General features: G+C 40.3%; 1 protein-coding gene across 2 annotated transcripts in view; it reads left to right on the top strand.

Annotated features, from left to right (window-relative positions):
* Positions 1-10,438, top strand: part of st3gal4 (ST3 beta-galactoside alpha-2,3-sialyltransferase 4) — a 40,252-nt gene that overhangs the window by 9,366 nt on the left and 20,448 nt on the right. For both annotated transcript variants that reach the window (XM_017419973.3, XM_017419972.3), the window contains exon 2: positions 3,957-4,021. In XM_017419973.3, coding sequence (XP_017275462.2) covers positions 3,957-4,021 — 65 coding nt within the window. The remainder of the gene's footprint in view (positions 1-3,956; positions 4,022-10,438) is intronic.

The raw sequence follows: 10,438 nt of genomic DNA, 5'->3' as shown, positions 1-10,438 counted from the left end.
TGCCACGCCGCATTGCTGCAGTAATACAGGCCAAAGGAGGCCCAACTAAATACTGAGTGCTGTACATGCTCATACTTTTCATGTTCATACTTTTCAGTTGGCCAACATTTCTATAAATCCTTTGTTTTTATTGTTCTTTTATGACCAGCACGTGCACACACTCACATTCAGCAATTATTAACAGATCTGTCAACAAAACAGAACTATCAAATAAAACTTGTATTGGTACTTTATCTCAGAACAGTCACATATTTCTTAAGCCGTTAAGATACTGCAAGGTTTGTAAAAATCTGTTTCCTGCTTCGGTTGTCGTACTTCCAAGTTTGTTGGTGTTACCGACAGGCACACACGGTGCATCTTTATGCTCTACAATCTTTCAAGTGGGGGGGAGAGACAAAACCAGCCAGCTGCGCAGCGTTTTGGATCTACTTTTATAAGCACTTCATCTCATTAAAAATAAAAAATAAAACCAAAACGACATAGAGCAGCACCGTTTGATGTGGCTTTATCCTCACAGAAGGTCCATACCCAAGTAAATGTGTTACAAATTTGCATATAAAAAATATTCTTTTAGAATCTCCGAACAATTTGATGGCACAAACAGGGTGGAGTGGTTGACATCTACAACTGATTAATCTTTGGCATCAACAAAATTCTAGTTGGCCGTTGCATCCAACTCGCCGTAGGAAGTTAATACTTTTACAGATATTGAGCTGAAATTTGATGTGGTAGTAGAATAGAGTCCTTCCCAGCACATACTTTGAGCGCTCCGCGTTGTGCATCATCTTTGCTCAGGTTTTTGGCACCAACTTTTAGTGGCAACTGTGTTTGTCTGTTAGCGAAATATCTCACAAACCAATCAACATATTTTACGGAAACTGTCAGAAACGAATCCCTGGAATGTACCACGATTATTATAACTTCCATTTCTCAAAAGACGATTGTAGTTTAAGACTATGGCTTGAAAGGTGGCGGGTGATGTGCATTCAGTCCTTCAAGAAATGATTTTTACCAATGTATCCTCGTTGTTGGATCATATGGTGAAAGAATAACATTTCAACGGTCCAATTGGAAAATAATCCCAGAATGTTTTGAGAAATTGTAACAAAATGCAGCAAGAAAAGTCTGTTTCACTGAACTTTTAGTGCTTTAGTAAATACAAGCAATTAACAAATTTTTAACACAATGGTAAAGAAGAGAATTCCTTTTGTCAACTAAAAGCCCTTCACTTATGTCCTTAATCGTCGCACATTTCATAAATATCATCTGGTCATTGTGTCCAACTGATTCACCACAGTGATGATGTCCCAGATGCTGCTATCGCTGGTGTTTTGTTTATGACTGATATTTTTGTTCCCAGAGGTTTTAAGTTGCTTCAACAGAGGTTGTTTATGGTTTTACCCGCGGCTACTATTGTGTTTAAGGCTTTCCCTAAAACGATCGTTGCTTTATTGTATGTTTCCTAGAGCAGTGGTGTCCAGTCCCGGTCCTGGAGCCACTATCCTGCAGGTTTTAGATGTTTCTCTGCTTTGACACCTCCTCACTTGAACGCCCGAGTGATCACCACCTGGCTTCTGCAGAACCTAAAGACCTGCTGAAGAGCAGGGAAACGACTAAACTCTGTGAGATGTTCACATCTTGGGATGTTGAGGAATAAACCCTGCTACGAAAAAACCTAATGTTTTCTAGATCGTATCTGCAGTTAAATCTGCACGCGTTTTGGTGCATTATGAAGCCTTTTCACATGTGGGTGCTTTAAGGAAGGATGAAAGGTGCATTAAAGGGAATGCTTTTCCTATAAAAATGGTCAAACTATCAGCGGTGGGGCCCAGATTAAGCGCTTTGGCTGGATTAAAGTCGGGGATTATAAATGCTCCTGATGTGATTTTTCCATTCTAACAGAACACACACGAGGTTTATATTATATATTGCGTCTGGGGTTGAGAGATGTCAGCTGTCACAGTAGAAGGGGCTTTAGAAAAGAAGGTCATAATTTATGACCGATCTGATTGTTCTACCAGGACCGTACCCATACGGAGTCTAAAGAAGGGATCCATATCATCTGCTGCCTTTCGTTCCAGAGCTCACGCTAAAATCATTTTTTGCTGCAAAGGGAAAGCTATAGCCATTTTGGTCAAACCTTATGAATGACTTCATCTCATGTGAGATGTGTTAACTCTAGGTATGTTTTGAGGATGACTCTCGGCTGACATCACACCAAATCGTAGCTGAATGTTTGCCAAATTGACAGTATTGCAGCCATTTTTGCGTTGTCTTGGTTTGATCAGTTGTGGTGGCTGTCTTGAACGGGTTAGCTCCAGAAGTCTACCGGTTAAAGATGGACACCCAATCTGTGCTCTTACTGAAGATGCAAAAAAAAAAGTCATATAGACTGTTAGCTCCTATGTTTGTAATAGTTTTCTTTGTGTCAAACCCCTGTGACAATGAACATTTATATTTTAGACATTTAATATATATAATTGTTCGTGAAAACACAATTGCACAGTTAAATTCTACAGCAACTGTGGTTTTAATTGGTTTATTTTGGTGCTTTGGAATGTGATTGTGTTTGGGGTGCGTCTTCATTAGCCGGCCTCATCTCGGCATTCCCTCTGTGAAAAGGTAAATAAAATAAACAAATGTTAAGTTTACCTGTTTCTGTATTTCAATACATGGTTGAACTGCAACAGCATAAAAACTATCAGTTTTAAGGATCTAAAATATGACTGTTCATAGTTTTTGTAAATGCCTACCTCTGTCGTTTTGACAGCTCCCAGCAGGTGTGCACAGACAAAACATTCCCCCCCGGGTGTTTGTGCACAATTTATTAGTTCTGGGTCTGAGTGTTTTGGAAATATAAAGCTTTGTATGTTAAGAATGGAGTAATTATTGGATTTGAATTTGAATATATTCAGTTTATATATATTTGTAAATAGTGTATTGTTTTACTCATTAATTAATGTAAATAATCGTGTTGTGCTCTCAGTCTAGCAGCATGTGGCAGTTGTTCACCGCCTGGAATAGTTTCTCCCAATTTAGAGTCTCTTGTATTTAAGCAGCTTGGTAACACTGTTGGTCTACGGTAAAAGAAGCTTCCACTGATGTCATTCTGAGCTTGTTTTATTGTTACCGTTTGGGTCCGACCTCCATGACAAACAGCACCCTCCCACGCACTCCCCCTTCCTGAGAACTCTGCGAGGAAATGACTCTGGCCAGTGAGCTCCTAACAATAACGTTCCCATGGAGAGCTTTGACAGAACCACTGTAGTATTCCCCTTTTAGCGGTCTGCCCACATTTCTGTCCACATCCCTGCTCAGATTTACAGTACGTCTGTGGTGGAGGGCATCTCTGAGAGGGCTGAGTCTTTCTTTCTGCTGGTGCCTAATGTCTGCATCCTAAGTACCCCGTGGCGTTGTGTTGAGCTCATCTTTGGCAGCTGAAAGTGGTTCACATGATATACTTGAACGCAACAAGATGTTAATAGAGCATAAGATAGATAACATGGAGCATAAGGTTGAGCACATGATTGGAACTCAGTCCATTCTCAGCATAAGATGTTCAGAGTTTTAATACTTTGGAGTAAAAGGCAGCGGGCGATGTGGACTCCTTCAAAGAATGCTCAGCCTTTTGAATTATTTTCATTGTGGAGAAAAGTTGCTGACACTGATGAACACAGAGGTAATTAAATTGCTCTCACTGAACGATCCGTCAGATGTGGTTTCACTTCCACCTCGCTTACGAGTTTTGTTCGGCCCTTAATCTCTCCACTCAAGTGAGAGATCTTCAAACCTTATTTTTTCCGCTTCAGAGCCGTCAGCGCAACACCGGGTCTGTTCTGTTATTAAAACGAGTGCAGCGCCGCAGACTGTACCTGGTGACAGACAGAAAGTTGGCTGATGTTTTTGATTTTTGTTTTTTATTTCAAACGTCTGACCTAATTCTGCTTTCATCACAGGGTGAAGCTCAGACCCATAACATCTGATCACAGAAGACAGCCTCCTGAAATGAAAGAAGATAAAGGTAAAATTAATTTTATTTTGCTTCTTTAACTACATGTAACTGAACAGCACCCTCACTTGTACACGTTTCTGTTTTCACTCTGAAGAGATACATTGATGAAACAAACCTGTTCAAAATTAACCTCTAACTTTACAGAAACAACACAAGATTTAAGTTGAAATTCAGGATTTTTCTAAAAGGTAAAAAGTCTTGGAAGTAAAATCTGAATGCAACAGTTTGTAAAAGACTGGAATGCCTGTAGAAAATCAGATAACATTTATTAAATCTAATCTTGAAGCTGTAATGTGTTTATTTTTTTATGTTTGCAGTTTTTACTTGTAATTTGCTGAAGAAGCTGAAACTGAGTTATTAAAGCTAAAAGAAGCACAACACAAGCTAAAAACTAAGGCTAGCTAATAACAACAAAAGGTTAGCTAAAAGCAACACAACATGCAGCAAATAGCCAGCTACATTTTGCAAAAGGCTAACTAAAAGTAGCTAAGGACTAGCTATAGGTAGCAAATAGACAAACAGCAAAAAGCTAAAGTAGCAAAAGAGCAGCTAAAAGTTTCAAAAGGCTAACTATATGCTAAAAGTATTGAAAGGCTATCCAAAAGCTAAAAGGAAAAATAAGGTTAGCTGAAAGATAAAGTATATGTTTTTGTTCAACCCTTCAAAAAAGCAACAAAAAACAAACAAACAAACAAAAAAAAACCAAATACCAGTTAATTGAGATAAATCAAATCACGTCTTCATAAAAATCAGAGTAATAATTTGTACAAAGGCCCAATAAAAAGGTTCTGCTTTGGTCTGCTCCTGAGGTGACACTTTGCCATGTAAACAGGAGTTTTTCCACATTGCACTGGTTCATTTGACAGCCGAAAGGTGCTGTTTTTTTAAACATATTTATAGCCATAAGAACAAGTTGGAACATATCGATCCTTGCTCTGGATTTCAAAGCTGAACAGGTAATGTTGACGCAATAAACAGTTTGGTGACTGATCTGTTATCAGTATGCCTCGTCTGGTTTCACACGAGTCTGCAGGTGCTTTACGGTTGATGTGGAATAATCTAGTTTTCCAATACGCTTGTCAAAGCACCTGTATTCAAACATGTTGCTGGCATCGAATTGACCATGACTGGAATGAGTGTTTTTAGGAACACACCCAGTGAATGTTCCATCTGATTTTCAAAGCTACACATTTAGACTATTTGTGTTGGTTTTTTTCAGACCTACAGTCCAAAATCCAAGGACTTGTCAATATGCAATAAGTTTAATCCATTGGCATATACTTTATCTAGGAACAGGGCTGGAAGCTGAAAATTGAAGCCACAAAGAACGAGCACCCCAAGTCCCCCACCCATCCATGTAAGCAAATGGGACATTTATATGGGTAAAAAAAAAAGCAAAAAGACACTTCAGAAAAGATCATTTTAGGTGGGGCTGTTTGTTGATTTGCATAGTTTTTACATCTCTCCTAGGTGTTGTTTCAGTTAGTTATTTGAGGCTTCAAAAAAGTGTCACGTTGCATTGTGATTGACAGTGTAAGCAGCCTGTTTTGGTTTGGGAGGAGATGTAGGACGGGACTTCCTATCGAGGGTGCAGCCCTACGTCCTTTCTGGCAGCTCCCAAAAAACTCGCATTTTGGCTTCAATTTTGGACAACAGAAGTTATTAGCATTTCTTTGGCCTTCTTTATTTCTCCTGATGATTGGTTGAAATTTAGGCAGTTGTTATATGATAGAACTATCAAGTGTTTTGCTATTTTGCTTAAAGTGGAAATGAAAAGTGTTTTGAAGCTAGCATAAATCGAACGAAAGTCATAAAAGGTGCTCGTTTTCAGAGTCTTGCATTTTAAAAAGAAATTCACACTGATCAATCAATAGTAAAAGATAAAAAAAAGGAGTAGGGTTTCTTCATTAAACATGATCACTCTGATGTGCAACAAATCGAGTGCCAAGCGGGAACGCCAACAAGATATTAAACAGCAAATATGGATAGAAATGGTTCAGTTTGTTGCAATTATTTGTGTAAACCGAGCCAAAACACCAACAGCTGTGTCATTCTTCAGCTTCCCCAAGGTACAAGAAAGTCTGATGGATGTGGTTAGTTTAGCTAACCCCATCAGTCAGCCGTCTCCCGCCGTTTGTCCGGCACCTGCTGTTGGACCAGAACTGGCCGCCTCCAGCTGTCCTGAAGGGGAAACTCCTTGAAGACCGTGTGATCTCATTGTAAAGTTTCTACCCCACATTGTGAAATGTAGGGTAGAGGGTGACACGGGAGCGGATTTTCACTCCTGTCCCGTCCCACTCCCACAGAGAAAAATAATTTCCCATCCCATTCCCCGGGCCAAAGTTTAAAAAAGAAAAAAAAAATTCTGTCCCGTACCACTCCCGGTAAAATGACTCCCGCTCCTGTATCACTCCCGTTTTTTTTTCTTCATTTAGTCTTTAGGTAATACATTAAATTTGATTTGATCTTCTGCCTATTGTTTCTTAGATTACTCTGTGTTCTGTAGTCTTATTTCAAAAGATATGGCAACAGGAACAGTTCGTCTGTGGTAAGATAGGACAGCATTTATTGCCTTAATCCAGGGGTGGGCAATCCTGGTCCTGGAGGGCCACCATCCTGCATGTTTTACTTGTCTCTCTGCTCCAACACGCCTGATTTGAATCAATAGGTGATTAACAGGCTTCTGCAGAACATGAAGAGGTGATTTAACCACCGAATCAGCAGGGAAATGGAGCAGGGAAACAAGTCAAACATGCAGGATGGTGGCCCTCGAGGACCAGGATTGCCCACCCATGCCTTAATCCAAACAAAAAACCTTCACTAAAGGGCAAAAAACATAAATAATACATGGCCTTCAGTCCCTATAGTTTTTCCATGGAGGATCGGCTGCTAAGTCCCCGTTTCTAGCTTTTTTTGGAGGTCAGTTAAAGTAAAAACAAACAAAAAAAAAGAGAAAAAAACATGAAAACATGGGTCACATCATGTCTACTAAGGTTGGGGCGAAATGTAAAATATTTCCAACCGATATTCATCAGTCCAACAAATGATGATAAGCGATGTATTCGCACCGGTGACGTCTGAACTGTCATCTTGAATGGCACAAAAATATCTTTGCATACCGGCAACAACCACAACGCATCTTTGGCACTGCCGGTAATGTTAACAACCTGCGCATCCTGCTGAAACCTGATAAGATAAACCTGCTTGTTTTCTTGTCAGTATCCCTTTATCTTCTTGTTCTGATTCTCAGACATTGTAGTTTTTGGAAATATTCAGTCATTTATTTTTATTGTGTGCGCCAAATCCCTCAGTGGAAGACCAAAAACAGCAGTGAAGATCTTTTATATTTTTTTGGAAGCACACATGTTCTCTGCTGGAGGAGTTCATCTTTATTGTTTAGTTTTTGTTTAATTTTTTATTCATCGTTTCACACTTAGCTGAGTTTGTAAGACAGAAACACTGGAACTGTAAAAAACTGTTTAAAAAAAAGCCCGTCTCTGTTTCCCTTCCCACCACCGTTTTTATTGTTCAAATAAATGTTTATGCTCTTTCTTTCTGTTTTAATTTTGAGTAAATAAATCGGTGCTGCACTTGGTGGCACACGGTAGAGGGTGGAGTGGGGGAAAAAAAAAATGCTCCTTAAAAAAAAACGACTATTGAATGACTCAACCTATTGTCGATGGTCAATAAATTCATCCAATTGCTCAACCTTAATGTCAACTTTAGTTGAATGAACCCAAACATCACATATAAAGTTTCATTTTACTAATTTTTTGAGCAACTGTTTCCTTTAAACAGTGACATTACCTTTCTGTTTTAAATTGCCAAAACAAAACAGACTGCACCGAGCAAGAGAACTGAACAGAAGTGCAGAACGGCATTACCTTCACATACGGTACCTCAGAGTTGGAAAAACAAAAAAGTGCACATGATGCAAATATTAAGTAAAAACATACAACTGCCAAATCGGTGTACTCTCCCACTCTTCAGAATATTTGAATACCGTCTCGCACACAACTCTCATGAACTTCAGGCTTATTTGTGATTTTTCTACCAATTCTGGGAGCTTAATGGACTGGTCATTACTTCTGACTTTGCTTCGCAAATTAATTTTTACCAGACGATTTTCTCCGCTGGTGTTTGCTCCCTCCATTGCTGTTCTTTGAATTTCGGCAGAAAGCAGCGGTCAGAAGAACGGTTGGCTTCTGGGACGTGTAGTTCTTTTTACTTGTGTTACAGTGTAGGCTTAGTGAAAGAAAACTACAAAATGGCGCCGTCTGTCCTATGTTTTTTGTTTTTTTGTCTTATTGGTTGGTTCCTGCTCCCGTTAACCTTTTATCCCGTACCGTCCCAATCACGGGATTAATAGTAAAGTTGACTCCCATCCCGTGGGAATTCCGCGACCTGTGGGATTCCTGAAAAATATGTCAGCCTCTGTGGGGCTCAAGTTCCAAGTTTAAATCAGAAAAATAGATCACTAGTGTTCTATGATTGTGTTTAACTAATAGAAAAACATAAAAACTAATTATTTTCATATTTTATTTCAATTCATCTTTGAACCAACTAGTAAATTCTTTGTTGGGTTGTAGAACGGTGGAGCGGCCTTTTACTCTTGTTGTCCAGCCTAAATGCACTTTGTGGATCAGGAGAAGGCTGGATGTATTTTGACGGGGTTTCTGGAGTCACCTTTGTGGGAAACCCAGTCTCTGTGAAACCACGATAAACTCTGCAGAAAGTCTGAATTGTTTCTGGTGCAGGCTGGACTCTGCCAGGGCTGCCCCTCGGTCCTGTTCGTAGTGTTCAACGTGTAGTTGTGTAGAGGAACGTTTTAATGGACTTAGGGTTGCAACTGGCTCCTTCTGTATTCAGGAGGAGTCTCTGCCTCAGGAAGTAGACTTTAAGTATCTTGAAGGTTTTGTTCATGAGTGACGGAAGGATGAATTGACAGATAGGCTGACAGATCATGGCCTTGTCTGCAGTAATAGCTTGTGGTGGAAAAGATTTACTGGTCCATCTATCATAAATACAAGCAGCTAAGATGAGGTGTCTGGGCTCAGCCTTGGAGCTACGACGAGAAGCTGAGAGGGACTGAGAGTTGAACCAAGGCTCTTCTACAGTCAAGAGCTTCAGCTGAGTTAGTTTTTGTCCTGACCACCTACTTGTGGAGGTTTCTTGGGCACATCCCAATGGGAGGAGACCCCGGGGCAGGCCCAGAACTCACTGGAAGGATTATCTAATCTGGCCTAGGAGCACCTAGGGATCCATCAGGAAGAGCCTGGGCGTGTCACTGGATGCCTGGGTTTCTTTCCTGAACCTTTTTACCTCCATGACCCAACCTTGGATAAGTGGAGAAAAATGGACTGATGGGTCTCTGCCTCAAGCAGAGGACTCTGTTAGATCGAGTCAGACTCAATCAGTAAATCAAGTGTCAGACACTTCCTGCACTACCTAAGACAACAACTTCATAAAAAAAAGTGCATTTAAAGTTTTGCCCTCTCTGCGTTCTTCAGTGCGTTTGCCATTTCCTGAACAAAAAAGCCGAGGAAACGAACACAGGATCGTGATCCGGATTGCCACCTAAAATTTAAAACAAATTGTTTCCTGCAATCTTCATCAACATGTGTGTATTAGTTTTTAAGCGATCTTGTGAACAGGCAAACAAACAAACCAACTCTACCAAACACATGACCTCACCCTATCAGCTTCACCCTAATTCAGAGGACAGTTATATCGTTTCATTCTTGAGGTTTCAGAATGACACACACTCACACACAGAGTCAAACCCCACAGCGCATCTTTGTGGTTGTGTTTACTGTCATGTAGTTTCCACTTCCTTGCTGTCCTCTGGGTTGAGTGAGTACAATTTAGAAAGCTGTATTGAATTACTCTTATTGCAGCACATTGAGTTTGGTGGAGTTTCAGTTCTACAGGGTCGTTGGCCTCTGCGAGCATTCGGCCCATGATGCTCTGGATAAGATAAACATGGCTCATCAGATATTCAGATAAGCGTCAAGGTTAAATGCCGTTTGAGCTGTTATAAATCACATTTAGAGGAGACAAATCAATCAGATGCAGTTCATCCATCAGGTCAAGGTCCAGTTTGTCCATCAGTTCAGCGGCCAGCGGTGACCTCTTAAAGGGATAGAGGTGGCGCTCTGGCTCCATATGTACACGACAAGATCAAAATCCTCTCATCCTTTTTGGAGAAACCATTGTCTACTTTAGTAACGCTTGACTCAACCAAACATTTTTGTTGCCCCAAAAAATACACGACTGCAGAAAACAATGGTTACAGTGTTTCTCCACCCCTCTGGGGCATTATTCGATGGCACTGCCTAAAACAGCACTGCCCTCTTAGACGTCACCATTTATAATAGATTAATAAATGTCTGTTTGGGTTCGCACGTTACCAACTCGCTAACCCCC

Source organism: Kryptolebias marmoratus, linkage group LG2 (genome assembly GCF_001649575.2).
Source record: "Kryptolebias marmoratus isolate JLee-2015 linkage group LG2, ASM164957v2, whole genome shotgun sequence".
Taxonomy (NCBI): domain Eukaryota; kingdom Metazoa; phylum Chordata; class Actinopteri; order Cyprinodontiformes; family Rivulidae; genus Kryptolebias; species Kryptolebias marmoratus.
This window is presented reverse-complemented; position numbering and strand designations above follow the sequence as displayed.